General features: G+C 31.6%; 1 protein-coding gene across 2 annotated transcripts; it reads right to left on the bottom strand.

The window, feature by feature from the left end:
- Positions 1–1,305: 1,305 nt before the first annotated feature.
- LOC145789651 (translocon at the outer membrane of chloroplasts 64-like) lies at positions 1,306–12,833 on the bottom strand. Of its 2 annotated transcripts, XM_082866786.1 has the most exons (13): positions 11,781–12,833; positions 9,466–9,618; positions 9,116–9,240; positions 8,366–8,491; positions 7,328–7,510; positions 7,060–7,204; positions 5,630–5,798; positions 4,743–4,877; positions 4,336–4,536; positions 3,147–3,274; positions 2,611–2,662; positions 2,117–2,186; positions 1,306–1,778 (listed from the first exon to the last, which is right to left on the bottom strand). In XM_082866786.1, exons 1-13 carry the CDS (start codon positions 11,984–11,986, stop codon positions 1,696–1,698), a joined length of 1,776 nt encoding a protein of 591 aa, XP_082722912.1. In that variant the 5' UTR covers positions 11,987–12,833; the 3' UTR covers positions 1,306–1,695. The 2 variants fall into 2 exon arrangements, 1 of the variants encoding a protein (XP_082722912.1); XR_014327795.1 differs by lacking the exon at positions 2,611–2,662.
- Positions 12,834–19,247: the final 6,414 nt, after the last annotated feature.

Genomic DNA, 19,247 nt, shown 5'->3' with positions numbered 1-19,247 from the left:
TTATAATTTTATTTTATTTTAAATTTATGTCACAGATCGTGCAATTCTTATTTATAATTTATGTAAGAGAAATAATTTAAATAAATTGGAGAAAAAATAAAAGAAAAACATAGCAAATTATTCTGGTGAAGAATATAGGGGAATTTTTTTAAAGATTTTGGGTATTAAAATTTTATAAGATAAATGACATACAATATTTTCATAATGGTTGGAGTCCCTCAACATTTTTTTAGAGAAATTTTAATCTAGAAAAATTTCAAAATACAGAATAATTTCAAGCAAAATTCTCGGTGTTTTGAAATCTCCTCTAGGTTTTAAAATTTCTCTAAGTTAAAATTTTTCTAATTTGCTCACAAATCTCTCTGTGTTTTAACCAATTTTATCTGATTTGCTCACAATTTTCTTTATGTTTTGACTAATCGAGAGAAAATTGAACTATAAAATTGAATCCAGAAGGTTACCCTAAACCCTAAACACAATAAAAAGTTATGTACAATTGCATTGATAAATATATAGAGAGAAAGAGAGAGAATTGAATTGAGAATCTGAAGAGGGAGAATCGTGGAGGTGGTGAGGAAGTGGATCTGGTTGGAAGAGAGAACCATGAAGGAGAAGAAGAAGAAGAAGAGACAGATCTATCAATGGAAACAAAAGCTGTTTGAAGATTGGATTTAGGCCTCGTTTGGGAACAGGCTAATTTAGTAACTTTTTGGCTATTTGACTAAAATATGAACTAAAAAAAACTAGTATGTTTGGGATGACTTTTTGGCTATTTACGAAAAGATGTACAAAAAATAAAAAGAAAAAAGAATCTTTAACTTTTTTATATGAGTTGTTGACTTTTTAACTTTTTTTAGTAATTTTTTGATTAAATCGACCTGTTGCCAAACGAGGCCTTAATGGCAGACTTGAGAGATGATATTGATGTTCTGTTGATGAATCTGTTGCATCTAGAAACCATCACAAGAGCTTTCAGAGAACAAAAATGAATGGTCTTGCTCTCGCGTAGCTTTGCTCAAAAGCCCATGTGGTGCAGACCTGAGGCAAAAAAATATATATATTGTGACCTCCCCTATCATTAAAAGTTAAAAAGGAGTGTCAGACTAAATATCTCAAGAAAATAATGGATTTAAACTAATTTTTTTCACTTCTTACTTTTACTGTAGTAATAATTATGTTGTTGGATCATAAATAACGTGAACTCTACAGATTATTTTGTTGTATTTTTCATGGACCACAATATGTCAATATTGATCGAGAAATTCAGAGGACAAATGGAGTTTTGAAGCAAACAAGGTCGAGGGCTTCTTCACCAAAAACAAAATTCAATTACTCAGTGTAGTTGCAAAAAATGTTTGGAAAAAAGAACAAAACCTCAGCTTAAAGCTAGAATTACAATCCTGACGCATAATACATAAGAGAAACAAAATTTATACTCTATGACAAACTTTAAACAACAAAATAATAAACTAGAGCTTGCTCAAATTGGTGACCACCCACCCACCCACCCAACCACGAATTACTATGGATCTTTGGAACCCTTGCGAAGGGTTCTTCTCTCCAGACTTCTGCAATTTATGGCAATCTTTGTTCGTCCAAATGGGTCCCTTCTGACATACATACAGGATATAAAGAAGGTTTGTATAAACGTGCATCAAGCCTTCCCAGAGTAGCATGCACACTTCAATGGCCAGCCTACAGAAACAACTTCCTTAACCTCTCAGCAGAAACAGCAGCTCTCTTGTTGGTTGGCTCAAGAACAAGTGCATAACTGAAATCTGCATGGTTAAAGGAACAATTAGTCTAACTTCAGAAAGTGGGACCCAATGAGTTTGCACGATTTGTCCTAGAAATGCACTGAGCGATTATAATGTTGAGAGTCATTAAAAAGCCTCATAAATTCCTCCTTCTGAGGGTAAAAAAAATGAATAGCCAATTTCAACTTCTAAGTGTCAATTTTTCGTGAACTCAAACTATAACTTGCGTACTCATTTCAAGTGATGAAGTGCAGAACAACATAGCTTTCTTTTCTTCAAGTCCATATGGTGAAGATGTGATATACATATGATAAAATCAAAATAAATAAGGTCAAATTTAGAAACAACAATAGCCTTACCTTCAATTGCCTCTTTATAATAGCCAAGCATCTCTCGAGCTGTGCCTCTTCTTAAATAAGCCTTTACATTCTGAAGAAATATAAAGCCACAAACAACATTATACTAAGAACTCTAACCAGAGTAAAGAATATGCACTGAATGCGTATATCAGAATATATTCCATATAGTTGCAAAGAGGAGAAAAAAAAACCATCTATCATGCACACACTATTTGTTTTAGCCATAGACAGCCCTTCTTGGAAAAATCAGGGTCATATCTGGAATCAAATTCAAACAAGGATGATAACTTGTAGATGCAAAATTAATAAAAATGAAAAAGAAATGAAGATTATCTCTAACGCATGCCAAAACGTCACATGATATGCATAGTAGCATAAATCTTAATATCAATAAGTGCAAGATAGAAGAGGAGATTCATGTGGCCAGTAGCCTAACATCAGTACTAAACAATAGCCAAGTCCAATAGAGATTGATCACTGAGAATGAAAGTCACCTTCTTATCAAGACTGATAGCTTTAGTACAATCTGCTTCTGCTTGAAGAAAGCTGGATGAACAAAGACTTGTTAAACACATAAATACAATCGTTGAGGCAATAAACTTATGGTTTCAATTTTCTGAAAATTGAGTTTTTTATTTTTCGTATTTTTTATTTTATTTTTAGTGAATATTTTTAAAATTTTAAGCAATTTTTTTACTTCTTTAGATGCACCTTACTTAGATGTATCTAAAAAGTAAAATATTTATGAAAAAAAATATTTTCAAAAATCAATAAATACATAAGAATATGAAAAATGCAATGAATTTTCCTTTTTTTTTTGTGGGTACTTTTGGTATTTAGTGAATTTTTTAAAGATTTTTTTCACCAATATTATACTTTTTAAGTGTATTTATGTTAGGCATATCTAAAAATTTAAAAACTTGCTTAAAGTATTAAAAAAAACTCAGTGAAAACAAAAAAATACACAAAAACAAAATGTTTAAATTTTTTGAAAAGTGAATTAAGAAAACTCAAACCCAACAAGCTGTACCTTCCAATTTCCAGATGAGCTGCAGCCCTGTTACTATAGTATGTTGCATTATTGCCACTGAGTTTGATAGCTTCTGTATAAGAGCTGATTGCCTTCTGGTACTGTTTATCTTTAAACGCTTGGTTACCCTGAAAAAGAATTGGTAAACAACAGATAATGATGAGTTATAGAAAAGAAAATGCAAGAAGTAGATATAAAAGCATCACTTCTGGCTTGATTTGCAGTTGCACCCTCTCTGGGGGTGCAACCCTAGTATAGACCGGTTTGTACAAATGCAAAAAGAAAAAAAAAGAAAAAGAAAACCCTTAGTGAGAAGACATATCACCTAATAGATCAAAACAAATCCACCAATCCGGAGGTACATGAAAACAAACGACTAGATCAATCAATTATGATATGTCTGAGAACTCCTTGCCATCAAAATGTCTTGTGTTAGCCTGAGTTGTGTTAGCCTGAGTGAGATACTGGTTTGCCAATATAGATTATATATTCTTAGGTTGGTTGTCAAGTGCACAAACTAAAATTGCGAGTGTAAAGTAAAGAACAATCACCCGCACAAAGAAGACGTACAATTTTTACGTAGCAAACCCAAATGGAAAAAAACCACAGGACCAATTCAGGTCCAGTTCAAATAACGGGAGTGCTAGACATTATGTTTTTGTTGTCTAAGGGGTAATTGTGTACTTTGGACCACTTTAATATAAATGGATGTGCTTATGGGAGTGAATCCTAATTTTTAGGTTTCTCTCGAGAGCCGCATTTGTTTATTCTTTCACACTTCTCTCTTTAGTGTATCAACTTGAACTGGTGGCAACTGTTTTGCATTGTAGGAGAGAGGGGTGCGGTGGGGAAATGGTGGAGAAAAAAGTAGCTTTTTGCTCCATTGTGCTAAATGTGGAATTTTAGGGTGTGAAACAACCTTTGTATATATGAAGAGCTCTTTGTTGGTCATTTGGCATAGCTAGACTTCAGGGAGGGTGATTCCAAAACTGGAGCAATTTTCGAACTTGTCAAATCTTTTGAACTGTAATGAGTCTATAGGTCCATTGGATATGTGTTGGGTGTTATAAGTTTCTTGTTTTTATTTCTAATTTAAGTATATGGGAGGCATGCCATTGATGATTTTCTAATAAATTTCTACTGATTAAAAAATAATACTTTGAAGATTACTCCAACAAAAATAGTCCACCTTTTCTTTAGCAATCTCAGCAGATGTTTCCTGGCTGATTGCATTAGTAGATAATTTGGACTTTGAAATTATGTCAGCCTGCTCCTGTAGAGAAGCATACATGGTCTGCACGGTATCTAGCAAAAATCGATCACCTCCATGTCTAGCTACAAGAGACACCGACACTGGGCATTTGTCATAGAATCCCAGTGGCACAGTGACCTGTAAAGCAGATGACATGAGAACATAGAAGAAAAAGTAGCATGTGAAGACATAAAATAAAATAGTAGTGAAGATACAACAATCTCAACAAACCACAGGAAGTTTTCTTTTATTTTTTTTAGGAAATTAATTTTTTTGCTTTCTTGAGTGGCCAGAAATAAATGAGAGACAGAGAGGAAAAAGAGAAGAGAAGAGGAGGGTTTCACCTGACAGCAACCTGACATGCTAGCTAAACTCAAAAGACTAAATGCACGACTCAGGCGGTCCTCAGACAAAATCTCCCTGTGACCAAGTTTTGGAGGGGGGTCAGCATTTGTAGGGATCACCAATATTCCATCATCCTGCCCAAATCATACAGAGTAACAACAAAGATGAGGCAAACAACAGCTCCGGATTAACAAATTAAAACAATAACACCAATGTATGCAGGAGAAACAAAGACTCTTAAAATACTAAAAAGACTTGCATTAACACAGACATGTGTTGGTTTGGAAACAATTTACATGTAAGCCACTTTGAAACATTGGTGTTAACATGTGTGCATGGGGTGGAAAAAACATAGAGTAAACCAATCAATAAGGCATTGACAGCATAAGAAATCCTGCTAAAAACCGAGTATGCAGTCCTTGTCAACATTTGTGAAGTATATAAAAGTTGGACAGGTCTTCAACTTCAAAAATAGGCATGTCCAACATGTCCACAAGACCATTGTCAATTCAGAGAAACTTTTGACATTTCAGCACTTGGCAGTACGTTGTTGGCTGTTAGCCTAAAAGTCAAATAGGTCCAAAAATTACCTGCCATTTGAGAGATACAGAAAGTTCATACCCTTGCATGATGATTCTATCTAGCATCTAAGATAGTACCGTTAATGTACGCTAAAAGGAACAACAAAGCAAACTCAAAAGATAGGCTTAGAATCCTTTTTTTCTTTTTATAAGCAAGTTAAGACTTAGAATCCATAATCAAATGATGCGTGAAAGCAGAATGACAAGGCATAAAAGAGCTGGCATGGCATCAGAAAGGAAGGGGTGGGTTTAGGAGTTCATATTTAATCATCTATCCCACAGAAAAATAAAATTAAAGGCAATACCTTTAGAAGTGGGTTCAATGCCATGCGCATTTCATTCCTAATTGAATGGCAGCTCTCAATCTCCTTATCTTCTATCTCCAAACTTTCATGTATTTGTGCTGTGATAACAGGATCCAAATTAGGCTTCGCTGAGCTGATCCACTCTTCATGATTATGTTTGAACTCATGCCTGTGTAAAGGGTTATTGAAACAAACTCAACTTCACATATTCACAAAAAGTTATTAAGATCATGAAATAATAATTGATGCATTCAACTGTCTTTTCATATGTGCAAGGGATCACATCACCCGCTATAAGTTTGAAAGATGAAAGGATAAACTTACTTCTGGACATGATCAAACACATGAACAAACTACACACATCCGGACACAATTTCTGAAGAACTTTTGTGATTGAGCATAAGAAGAAGAATTTGATTAGTTTCGTTTTGACATCGACTAATATTTTCATCCAAAATAAGCAAATAAGAGGTAACATGATGAGTGCAAGCTCACTAGTTAAGTGAAATCCTTTGAACCAAAATAACATTTCATCAAGACTGGTTTAAATGGTAGAAAGTGATTCAACCAATAAACAATTGGCAAGAGCACTCGCCTCACATCCTGCTTCTTCTCTGAAAATGATGTAGTGCAGCAAGGATGACCCAAACAAATTAAAATGATAACATCTATTTCCTACCAGCAAAGGAACCAATCCAATATTCAGCCAGCGAACTTAAGTATTTGTCTCCCGTCTGGTGTCATTGTGTGATCAAAATCTTTGGCATATGTTGATTTTGCTCTCTTTCTTTCCCTTCTCTTTTCATATCACTATGATATTTTTGACCTCTTCAACTTATATGCCATGCATGATCTCATGATAGCCTCATCTCCAAATTACATCTAAGAATTAGCCTCGAGTCATTTGAAACACGAACAAGAAATACTAAAAAGAGTTGCAGCATGCTAATATGTGAGGTACCTTCGTCATTTTGTTTATTGTTATGAATTTTTTTCCAGGTTTCTAGTTGATTGTATTTATAAATGCTTCTTCCTCTTGTTAAAAATTGGTGCTCCCCATAGAATACTTGTAATGCTTCAACTTTTCCTCTGAAGCTCCATACAAGCTTCCCATCACCTTATGTTCCCCTTTTCCACAATCGGGCAACTACAGTGTTGGCATGAAAACAAAATTCCAACCCCATGCCAACCCAGGGAAAAGGATCAAGGACCAAAAAATAAAAAATAAAAATAAAAATCACAATAATCAAAACAGCCGACAAATTAAAGAAAACTATTTAGATCAAAAGAGGCTGCATTAAGATGGCATTCAAACAGCAGAGCCTCAACAATATTAAGAGACCAGTGCCAATCAAAGGAGAACAAACTAATGAATATAAGCTGAAGTTGCAATAAAATGATTTCCCAATAATATGAATTACAAACCTCACCTTTTAATTAATTGCATGGCATTAGCTAGAGATCTTATTGAAGAAGATTTTACTTCACCATTTGATTTCTTGCCATAAAATGCTTTCAAGCTTGGAACTTTAGCATCAAAATAGTCTCCAAGATTCTCATGCCTTAAAACTTGTCCTGCAAATGTGCTACTACAAAATTATGCAGGGGAACTCCTCAATGGAAAAGTGAAAATTTCTAATAAAAATCCATTACAAACTAGGAATAAATAGGAATGCATTATACAGCAAAAGAACATACTTCCAAATAGCTTTTCAGTGGATTTAATCACCACCTGAGTGACCCGATCAGCAGAAATCTTTAGCATTTGAAAATAGTCATCAGCTATGATAATATTTCTAGGATTACGTTGAACTGCAAATGGTACTTGCAGCAGCACATGCCCAACACGCCGTAGTATATTGGGATCCTTCGCAAACCATCCTACAGAAGTGATGTTAGAGGTCAAAAACAAAGGCTAAAAGGGAAGTATATAGTAACTAAATGGCATTCTAATCGGCAGACAACCAATTACCCCAAAGTTGAAGAACAACTCCAACACTCCTAGTAACCAAAAAAATTCACTTTCTATTTTTGCTAGCCACTTTGGCTAGTATGTAATCCAACAAGACTCTGTTTTAGGTGGCCGTTGCAAAAAATATTATTTTTTAATATGTATTCTCCAATGAGAAAGAAAAAGGGGAAAGAGAAAGAGAGAGATGGAGAATGCATTACTTTTTATGTTTAGGTAGTCTTCAATGGCTCGCCAAATAGCTATAGAAAAACTGTTAGACTCCATAAACTTATCCTTCTCACTCAAACACTGCCACTCTCACTTCTTCATCAAAAGGCCTCTTGAACCATCTTGACCTACAGGCTACAGGCATCAATTGGGGACCACTACAACCCCTCAATCCCCAGCCTATAAATCCCATCTCAAGAATACAAAGAAGAATAAAGTCTCATTTACAATTTGATCTTCCGTATTTACAATCCTCCCAAAATCTATCTCCGATCTTTTCATGAATTTCTTTTTCCTTTTCCCATTCACAACCAACCCTAGGAAATAACTTAGAATTATCATCTCTCTCCTTTAACATTGTATTGCACCACATCATATTTATAGATTTATCATAGGAAAAGTTGCAAGATAAGCAACGGCATTTCTCAGTAACTTGAACTGCTAAAGAAACATTGATGAAAAAATAATTACTACATAAAAAATAGGTAGTCATGTAATAGTCCAATAAAATACAAACCTCTTATAACCGTTAACATATAAAAAATTTGAAAGCGTACCGACAGTGTCAAAACTTGATGAAACAGGAATAATCCCAATGTGAGACAGAGCTCCATGTGAGGGTCGAAACCCTATCACCCCACAATATCCAGCAGGTACTCTCACACCACCATCAGTATCAATACCTGTCATAGAATGTTATAATAAAATGCATGCTCGAAAACTACATAATAGAAGCCATGAAATGATCCAGATGCCAAAACAACAGAACAGTGATCACCTTGTATGGCATACGGTTTCAACAATAATGAAAATACACAAGCACTTTTCATTTAAGAAACAACATGGGGGCAATCTTATGCAACCAGCAATCTCAAATGATTACTCAATCGACAGCTATCAAAGCTATGGATTAATAACAAGGTTTTGCACTAATATGTATATAGAACAAAGAAGCATTCCTGCAACAATTGTGAATTAATAACACAAGTACATTTACCAAAAAGATGTTTAATTATAACCAAATGAAGGTTGTGTATTTTTGGGCACTAGGAAAAAGGGTCAAGTAATGGATAACAAAACGTCAAGGTTATTGTAGGATAACCACAAACAGGATTGCTTTGTTATAAGATCAAACAAACTAATGTTCCCTCAGACCAGCCCCACACCCCTGGCTGCAGAAAATAAATAAAAAAAAATAGATAGAAGAAACTCAATAAAATGTTTCATCGACATAAGAAGTAAATATGGATCAACCTATTATTAACTCAGCAGAAAAGAATGTGTGTTCAAGATGGTAAGAGGCTCACCCAAGGAGAAGTCAACAAGATTAGCAGCCACAGCTACAGCACCTCCACTAGAGGATCCTCCTGGTATTCGTGCAGGAGCAGCAGCATTGGTAGGGGTACCATAATGCTTATTTTCTCCGCTGATACTGAAAAATAAAACATGAAGAATCACTACAATGAGTACATCTAAACAGTATACACTTGTATATGATACCACTAAGATCGGTGCAACAGATGTCATCTTTGTCAAAAGAATTCCATTATTCTACTCAACGTCAAGGTAGGCATTCATCATTTGTCCACTGTGTGAAACCCCAAGCCCACATTTATTAGATAGTAAAATTGAAATTTTTGAAAAGTCAAGTACAAACCTATATGCCATTTCATCCACAACCGTTTTCCCAATGCATGTGGCACCTCCTTCAATAAGAGCTGAAAGCACAGGTGATGTTTGAGAGGCAGCTTCATGTGTCCTTGCCCAATCTGGGTTGCCAAACCCAGTTACAAATCCATCGATATCAAATCTGGGTATCAAAATTGGAAACTTTCTTACTGTAGTAGCCATATAAATAGAAATTAGAACTGCCTAAGATAGAGACACATCTGTTGGCATTGTATATGTTAATTACCAAATTGTATGAGCCCAACTCACCATAGTTACCTAATGGAAACCAACAAAAGCAACAGTATTTTTTCAAATATAATATAGTACTACAATTGAATCCAACAAGAGACCACTACACGTCCCTGAAAAGAAATTTCAACACTTCATTGAAACAGAGGATGAAAATACAGTGCAGGAATGAGACAAACTAATAGCTCTTTATCTGCCTCAAAAAGATAAGACATAAATATTTGCGGTTATTAATTGCAACAAAGGATAATCAAAGCAGCCTACAAGAAATACAAATACATTTCAGTGCTATCAGCTCCAAAAGGAACAGGTTGAAGTCATCTGCTGGAATTGGTCAAGTAGTTCAAGCATACTTAGTTAGCTTTAATGTGCGTGCGTGCGCGTGCGTGTGTGTGGGGGGGGGGGGGGGGGAATGAAATGATTAAATGGTTTTAATAATTTTTTTTAAGATTAAAGAAGTGTTCTTTTTTTTTTTAATAAAGAGTCATGGAATTCATTTTTACACCCTCCCTCTCTCATTGTCTTTTTCTTTTCCCCCTCCTCTTCTCTTTTGAGCAAAAGATTGGAAGACGAGATGCACCCTCCTTCTCCCATCTTCTGACTCTCATTTGATCTTTCTTTCTCCCCTTTCTCCCTTTAATTATAAAAGAACAAAGAAAAAGCATAGGGTAACCTCTGTTCAAAGGAAATTGTTATTTGTTACCGAAACCGAGTTACATATCAAGTTAGTCTTAGAATACTGTCCACTTTGCAAAATTTTCTCTTTTTTATAGAAGGAGATCAACACATATGCATAGGTCATGGGAAAGAAGGAAAATGCGAGTGCCATAAGAATCAAAGGTATGCATGATGCATCACTATACCCATGCATCCTCCAACTGATCTACAAAGCTATCAAAGGTTGCCTCCCTTAAACAAAGAGAACTGAGAACTAAGCTTTAAATGCTTTGTTTTCTAGATCAGACGGTCCTCAACTTCAAAGATACAACTATCAAGTTCCTCCCAAATTTCTACCACATAAACACAAGAAAGACGCCTTCAAACCAATCCAATTCTTGTCTGATTCCTGCCCTCCTTCGGATTCAAAACGCCAGACAAATTGAGAAAGACATAACCCAATAGATGACAAATAATGAGAAAATGATGGAACAAACTCACCATCGAGTAACAAGTCAAAGACTAGCACTTGCACTGCACCTTTACACATGCAAAACCAATTAGGGTGGTAATTACCTCTTCTTACTAAATTATGAATAGTATCGATCCTCTCTTGAGGCTGGTGTCCACCCATAAAGCTACTTTTTTTTTTTTTTTTTTGATTGGCACCGGGGTGTCCAAATCAAAGCACCAGGGTGTCCACCCACAAGCCCTCGACAAGCAGTTTCCCACAAGTACACCACGCCTCAAGGAATTATTAGCACCTAAGAGGTTTTGATCCCTGAACCCTCGGAGAGAGCACACCCCCAAGGGGATCCAGACATACAACCACAACACTTCATATATATGAATTCGCCTTGCCTCAAACTTTTCTTTCCTGGAAGATACCCATCCCCATGTTCCTTCCTCCTCAAAAACAAATCTAAATAAAATAACACAAAGAAGCCCGCAAGGTCTCAATTTCTCTCAGTCATGCAGCACTCTATGGCAAGTAGTGCCCCAAACAATACACTTGCATTCGCATTCTTCAATGCAGTATTGTCCTGTCTCTATTCATTCCATTAATCATAACACTACCAATATTACATAGATTAAATCATCATAATTGAAATTCACTCCTCACACTAAATAGGCAACCTTTTTCATTCTATGAGAAAAATCCATAAACCCACCTCCCCAATATCCATCCCAAATTGGAAACAAAAAAACAGATAAAGAAGTGAGCTTTAAAGTTAAATTCATAGTTTTTTTTTTTTTAATTTATTAATAAAGCAAAATAGAAAGCTTAATTCTCGTTTCTTTTCTTTATTTTTTTTTTCATTGCTAATATTTTCATAGAAATAAAACAGTAACATCTATTAACAAAACAAAAAAAATGAAAAATCGGGGACATACAAGTCGGAGACGGAGAAGGAGAGGCCAGTCAAAGGGTGAGGAGCTTTGGGAGGAGCAGGCTGAGGAGGTGGGAGGAGCTGAAACCTCTCCACGAAAGCCCCAAAGTCTTCTTTCACCACCTTCTTCAGCTTTCTCGTCATTATCAGTATTCCGGCCAACCCCAAACCCAGCAAAACCCATAGATTAGCAGATGAAGAAGACCCCATTCAAATTAATTTATCTGTTCGATTTTTATTGCTCAAAACAGAGAGTGGTAGAGAGAGAGGATAACAGAGCTAACAGTAGTAAAGCAGCACGAAGAAACCTAGCACTGGGGCCAGAGGCTTCTATTCTGAATTGTATTACACTCCCTTTTGGATTGATGGCCGATAAATAAATAAATAAACTATTTTTATTTTTGGATAAGTGTTGAAACAGGTTCAAGTGATTATATATATATATATATATATTTAAAGAGCGATTTTGTTATTGTAATGTTGTTATTGTAATGATGTTGTTTGGTACAAATTTGAGTAAAAAATTGAATTAAAAGTTTAATCTAATATTAAGCATTTTAACATTAAATTTTTAATTTTCATTAAATAATCGGTTGATTAGAAAGACGATCAAGAAGATGTCCGGACAGTCGTTTGACTAATGTAAATTTTCTTCAAATTTTCTCCAATTTGGTCGTCCACCTGGTTACCTGACCAGTCGTTCACCCGATTGATTGACCAGTCATCTATCCAGTCACCTACCAACGATCATCTGCGAGATTGATAAAGGGTTAACTGCTCCCTTAATTTGATTGAAAAAAATATAATTCCATTCATTTAATACCAATTGAGTGCAATGGCTGGAACACTATTTTTACCAAATTTTCAACAAATTTAAATTCGATGAAAGATTCTGGTTTGGGTTAAAATTTGTCTTATCGAGGAGGAAGTAACCATGCACGGTAGAAGCTTAAATGAAATATTGTAAAATATGAGGTCTTTATAGGCTACAAACAAGTCAAACCAGAGCCAAATTTTACTAAACTCAAGCTCGGCTTGTTTATTTATAGAGTTTCATTTCGACTCGATAACTAACTGGGTTCAAGATCAGCAAGGCTCGATAAGTTTTTCTTATTATTTATATTATTTAATATATAAATAATGTATTTATGTTATTATTATATTTATTATATAATTTAAATAAAAATAAATGAATCAAGTTTATTCGAGCTCGAGCTTGAGCGTAATTCATTTACTAAACAAATTGAGCCAAGCTGAGCCAGCTTACGAATTTACAACCCTAGGTCCTTGTGTGGAGGGGGTGCAATTCAAAAGTTATGGAGGTGCAGGTTTGAGTTGCACCCCATCCATGTTTTTCAATCGTATCCCATCCATGTTTCTGTAATTTTTTTTTTTATCACATGTAATTCACCCTAATTTATATTAGCTTTTATAGTTTGTTTTAATTTAAGAATATGTATGAGACTACTTGACACACTTTTTGTTGAGAATTATTTATACGGAGACTCTCTAAATAATTGAAAATTATCATTTTAAACCTTTAAACTATAAAAATGTATAAACGAACCCCTTAAATTATTGATAAGTATTACTTTATTTCATAAACTATAAAAAGCTTATAAATAAGATTAAAGAGTAACTAGAGGAACACGGAAAAAAATTCAGTGCATTTAGTTTCGATTTTCTGAATTCAATTTTTTAGAAATTGAATTTTTTTATTTTTCTTGTTTTTTTTGTTTTTGGTGAATATTTTAAAAAATTTAAGTAATTTTTTTACTTTGTTAAATGCACCTTACTTAGATGTATCTAAAAAGTAAAATATTTGTAAAAACATATTTTAAAAAATTAATAAATATACAAAAATATGAAAATGTAAATTTTCATATGAAAAAATATATTATGTACTAAATTATATTATGTTTAGTCAAAAATATGAAAAATGTACTAAATTTTCTTATTTTTTTGTATTTTTTTTTATTTAGTAAATTTTTTAAATATTTTTTTCACAAATATTATACTTTTTAAGTATATTTATGTTAGATATGTCTAAAAAAAAATTTTAAAAAAAATGCTTAAAATATTAAAAAATCAGTAAAAATAAAAAAATATGAAAAATAAAAAAGTTGAATTTTCTGAAAAGTGAATTTTGGAAATTAAAACCAAACAAAGTGATTAGTTTTTTTAAAAAAAAAAATCAAACCAAACAATTACCAATTATTGGTTTTAGGTTTTATGTACATGTCATTTTTCATATAAAAAAAATACATGAGGGAGAAAAAAACTTCAGAGGGCAAAGTATAAATAATTCATATCATGCCATGTACCTACTACATTGTCAATGTAGTAAAAGTTAATTTTGGGAGAAAATGAAAAATAATAATAATAATAATGTTAGAGGCCAAAGTAAAAAATAAAATTAAAGGAAGAAAAGTGCAATATATCCAATTTTCATCATTAATCTTGAAGCACTTGTGAAAAATTATATAAAAATAGTTAAAAGCTTTTAGAGATATATTAAAATTTTATTTATTTTTTAATATTGAACCAAACTTCCCTCTAATCTAAATTCATATCATGCCATGTGCCTATTATATGGTTATCGATTTCTAATCAATATGTTTTTTGTATAAATAATTTACTTAATTATCTCTACAAGTTAAACGGTTTATATGACAGAAATAGATCATAATAAATCTAAAGGCATGAAAGTTTGACCCTCTAATCAAATTTTGAAACGGAGAATAGTTTGGTTGTTTACTCCATCTTAAACCTAATGATAACTACACCATTTTTTCTTTTAGTAGAAGGGTCAAAATTAATGTAAATATTGTTAGAACACAAAGGTAAATAAAGAAATATATATATATATATATACATTGGTGTAAAAAAATGATAAAATTATTATTTTGTTTATATTTATGAATTATTGATTAATAGCAAAGTAAAGCTTGTTTTGGCAATCAGCTAAAATTGTTTAAAAATAAAAAATAAAAGTTATTTTCTATATTTTTTTACACGTCTTGTCGTAAAAAATAAAAAAACTAATTAAAATAATTAATTCCCAAATAATTGCCCATTTGGATTTTCTTATAGTGATTTTTTGATATTTTATGAAGTGAAAAAAAGTAGAATGTTCTTGGAATTTTTTTTTAATTGAATAAATAGTTTTGAGAAAAAAATAATTAATTGATATATATGCTGTGATATTTTATTAATGAAGTTTAATTTGTTGAATTTTGTAGTTTTTTAACCAAAAAATCTGTTGTTAAATAGGTAATAAGTATTATGTAAATAATTATATTAGGGAGCCGCTAGTCTCACCTTACTTTGTTCCAAATACTCTCCATTCTTTGTTCTTTTTATACATAGTTACATTAATACTCTTAGAATTTTGATTTTTTCGAATAGTGCCTTTTGTATGAAAGGGTATTAATGTAACTATGTATAATAAAGACAAACAAGAAAGTATATTTGGAATAAAGTAAAGTAGAAATAACGACTTCCTTATGTCAAAATTGTTAAATTATTATATTTTTTAAAAAACCTCAAGAAACATGACGTAACGTATAACTTTAATAACAACAATACCAATTAACACATCAGACATAAGATATATTAGTGGTAATTCATGCGATGCACGGGTGTACATGATTTAAAATGAATAACTTAAAAATAGGATTGCAAAACATATGATGTGTTATGGTTTGAGGTTTACTATCATTCGCACGGATTGTCTTTATTGCTTATTTTTAATAAGATTTTACATAAAAAGTAATTCAATTAAACAAACAAATAAAAAATAAATAAATGCAGTGAAACATCAATAAGTATCATATAATTGACAACTATGTTTTGCTATGATAAAAATAATAGGGAATGGCTTCCTTCTAGTCTAATCACAGACTGGAGGGTATTGTTGGGCCCGTGGGGGCCACCACGGGTCTCGTTTCAATAATCCGAACCGTTCAATGTGTAAAACTCATTGAGTATTATATTTTAGTAAATATCACGTTGATTGGATATTGATAGCTATGTAATCAAATCAGTTTTGTATGAAAAAAAATGAACGGTAAAAAATAAACAGCTTACAAAAATCTAATTTGATCACATAGCTATCGATATCCGATCAACGTAATTTTTTTATAGACATATAGTACTCGACGAGTTCTACACATTGAACAGTTCGAATTATCGAAATATAGCCCGTGGTGGGGCCCCACAGGCCCAACAGTGCCCTTCAGTCCGATCACAAACTGGAGGGAAGCCATTCCCAAAATAATATTCTAATGCCAACCCACAAACAAAACAAAATAAAAGACTCAATTATTCAAATTTCTTATTAAAAAATAAATTTGATATCAAATGTAAAAGAGTAAAATTAAATATTACATAAAAACATATAAACCATGTGAACTCATTACCAAAATATCATTGAAAGATAAAATTTTAAGCAAAAAAATATATAGTAGATACTCAACGCCCAAGTTAAATTACTCTAAAATTCTCAAATAGAAAAGAGTTTTTTAGTTTGGTGGAAAAGTCATTATGAGAATGATACACGTAAATAATTTTCTAACACTTTTTTTTTTTTGCAATTTTGGTACATAATATTCAACATTTATGCAACAAAAAGAAATTAAAAAACTCTCTAGCCATCAAGAATGGTATTATATTTATGATTTCACGTACAAATAATTAAAATTTAGCAAAATAAATAAATATGTGGAGCATTTCAGTCATACCTATAAAAATATAAAATTATATAGAGAGAGAAAGAGAGAAGGGGAATGCAAATATGTGAAACTTTTCAGTCATACCTATATAACAATATAAAATTATATATAGAGAGAAGGAGAGAGAGGGAAAGCAAAAGAGTAACATAATAGTTTTATATATGTTTATAATCAATTGAAACATAACTATTTATATAAGAAAAGAGAAATGCGAAATTGGATAGATAAATATAGATTATATTTATTATATATTCAAATTCAAATTTAAATTATTTTTATTTTGAATTTTGTTGATATATATAGATTATCTTTATATAGATTTTCAATTCAAATACTTTTGAATTTTGTGATAGCTCTCTCTCTCTCTTCTTGTTGATAAGTTTTTATTCGAATATCTATTATTCTAAGAGTATATATTATTAAATTATTAAAAAAATAATTTTTATTTTAAATGGAAGTGATGGGAAATGAGTGAGTTTGGAACTTAAGTGTCACATGATTTTTTAAAATTTTAGCAAATTAAGACTAGAAATTTGGAGGCTTAAGAAGGCATCTACTATATTTGCTTATATAGAGAGAGAGAGAGAGACAAAGTATAGATCTTCAAGTAAAAAAAAAAAAGAGATTGAAAGTGATGTGGTGTAAAAGAATGGAGAAATAGTATTGTTGAAAAATAAAAATGTAATGAGTAGGAAAAAAATTAAATATTGACCAACCTTTAACAACTTTAGAAAAAATAATAAAAATAGTGTGATGTTCTCTTACATAATATAACCTCTTTAGGGATAAGTTGCATATGATTATTCACCCAAAAAGTTGCATATGACATTTAAAAAATATTGGAACCATGTAAGGTAAGTGGGATTTTTTTATCAGAGAGAGTTTGGAAAAGGAAGAGAAAGAGTAGGAAGAAATGTTTTAATTTTTTGAAAATTTGTGAGAGAGATTATGATGGCGGAGATTATGAAATATTTTGTTATCTTTCCATTTGAAATCCATAAATTAAGGAATAATTATTATTTATAAAATAATTAATTAAAGGATGAAGCACCAATAAATCCTAAAATGTGATTTTGTGAATTGTTTAATCCCTACTTTTCTCTTATGAACCTAAAGGTCCCATTAAAGTATAAATTACATAAAAGGATAATCATTTACATGTTTGTGTTTAATTTTTTAGAAATAAAAGTGAGTTTCTCAAAATGTACAATTACACATTTGGGCAATTTGCACTATAGAAGTTTTGGATTTTTTCTCATTGTAGAACAAATCTCACATTACAAACAAAAACCTAACACTCTCATGTAACACTCCAATAACGTAACATTTCAATGTAACACACTAAAAAACCCCTTGGTGTACTTTTCTCAACTGTAACAACGTAACACTAAAGAAAAAACTCTTTGGTATATTTTTCCCAAACGTAACGCTCTAATGTAACAAAACAAAAAAAATATTTAGTGTACCTTTTCCAAACTTAACACTCAAATCAATGTAATCATAAACGTAACACTCTAATGTAACATACTCAATGTAACACAAACACTAAAAAACTCTTTAGTATACTTTTTTCCAAACATAACACTCACAGTTTGAAATTATACATTTGCCCAAAACTTATTAAGGAATATTTGTACTAATTTTAGAATAATTTGAAGAATCTCACATTTTTTTTTTTTTTAGTGTTACATTGGAGTGTCACGTTTAGGTATACTTTTTTCCAAACATAACACTCACAGTTTGAAATTATACATTTACCCAAAACTTACTAAGGAATATTTGTACTCATTTTAGAATGATTTGAAGAATCTCACATTTTTTTCTTTTTTTAGTGTTACATTGGAGTGCTACGTTTAGGAAAAGTATGCTAAGGATTTTTTTTTTTTTTTTGTTACATTAGAGCGTTACGTTTGGAAAAAGTACACCGAAAAATGTAACACACAAACACTAAAAAACTCTTTAATATACTTTTTTCCAAACATAACACTCACAGTTTGAAATTATACATTTGCCCAAAACTTACTAAGGAATATTTGTACTCATTTTAGAATGACACTACTACAAATATAGATAAAAATCACACTTTTTTGGTGTGATGTATGTTTTTTAATCACACATTTTAAGTTTTATTAAAGTGTGGTCTTTAGGAGTGTGATTAAAAATGGTCATTTTTAATCACACTTTTTAAGTGTCATTAAAAAATGCTTTCATCACATCTTTTAAGTGTGATTAATAATATTTAGATCACACATTTTAAGTGTGGTTAAAAACATTTAGATCACACCTTTTAAGTGTGGTTAAAAATATTTAGATCACACCTTTTAAGTGTGATTAAAAACTTTAGTTCACATCTTTTAAGTGTGATTAAAAATATTTAGATCACACCTTTTAAGTGTGATTAATAACTAATAAAACCTGTGATAAAAAAAAATTGACATATTTAAAGAATAATCAATATTATTTTTGCACATGCATTTGAATAATGTAATACACACTATATACTATATTTTGAATCACAACCATATATTGAATGAAATAATATCATATATTTCATAAATGAAAGTTAAATGTTTAAAAGTATATACAAAGAAATTAATAAAAAAAAATTAATTGTGATTATATACATTAAAAAATAAAAAATAAAAAACTTGAAAAAAGTAAGTTCTTGAATTCTTTGACCATATTTTGCATCTCTCCAAGAAATTTCTGACCTGAAAAATAAAAAAACAAATTAATTT

This window comes from Camellia sinensis, chromosome 4, assembly GCF_055761805.1.
Source record: "Camellia sinensis isolate YWXY chromosome 4, ASM5576180v1, whole genome shotgun sequence".
NCBI classification, from domain to species: domain Eukaryota; kingdom Viridiplantae; phylum Streptophyta; class Magnoliopsida; order Ericales; family Theaceae; genus Camellia; species Camellia sinensis.
This window is presented reverse-complemented; position numbering and strand designations above follow the sequence as displayed.

Excerpts from the sequence above, each read along its gene's own strand:
- LOC145789651 (XM_082866786.1), bottom strand. The coding sequence starts at position 11,986 with ATGGGGTCTTCTTCATCTGCTAATCTATGGGTTTTGCTGGGTTTGGGG. Across the intron at positions 5,799-7,059 it reads GCCATGCAATTAATTAAAAG|GCATGAGTTCAAACATAATC; the intron begins GTGAGGTTTGTA and ends CCCTTTACACAG. Across the intron at positions 4,537-4,742 it reads GCATGTCAGGTTGCTGTCAG|GTCACTGTGCCACTGGGATT; the intron begins GTGAAACCCTCC and ends TCTGCTTTACAG.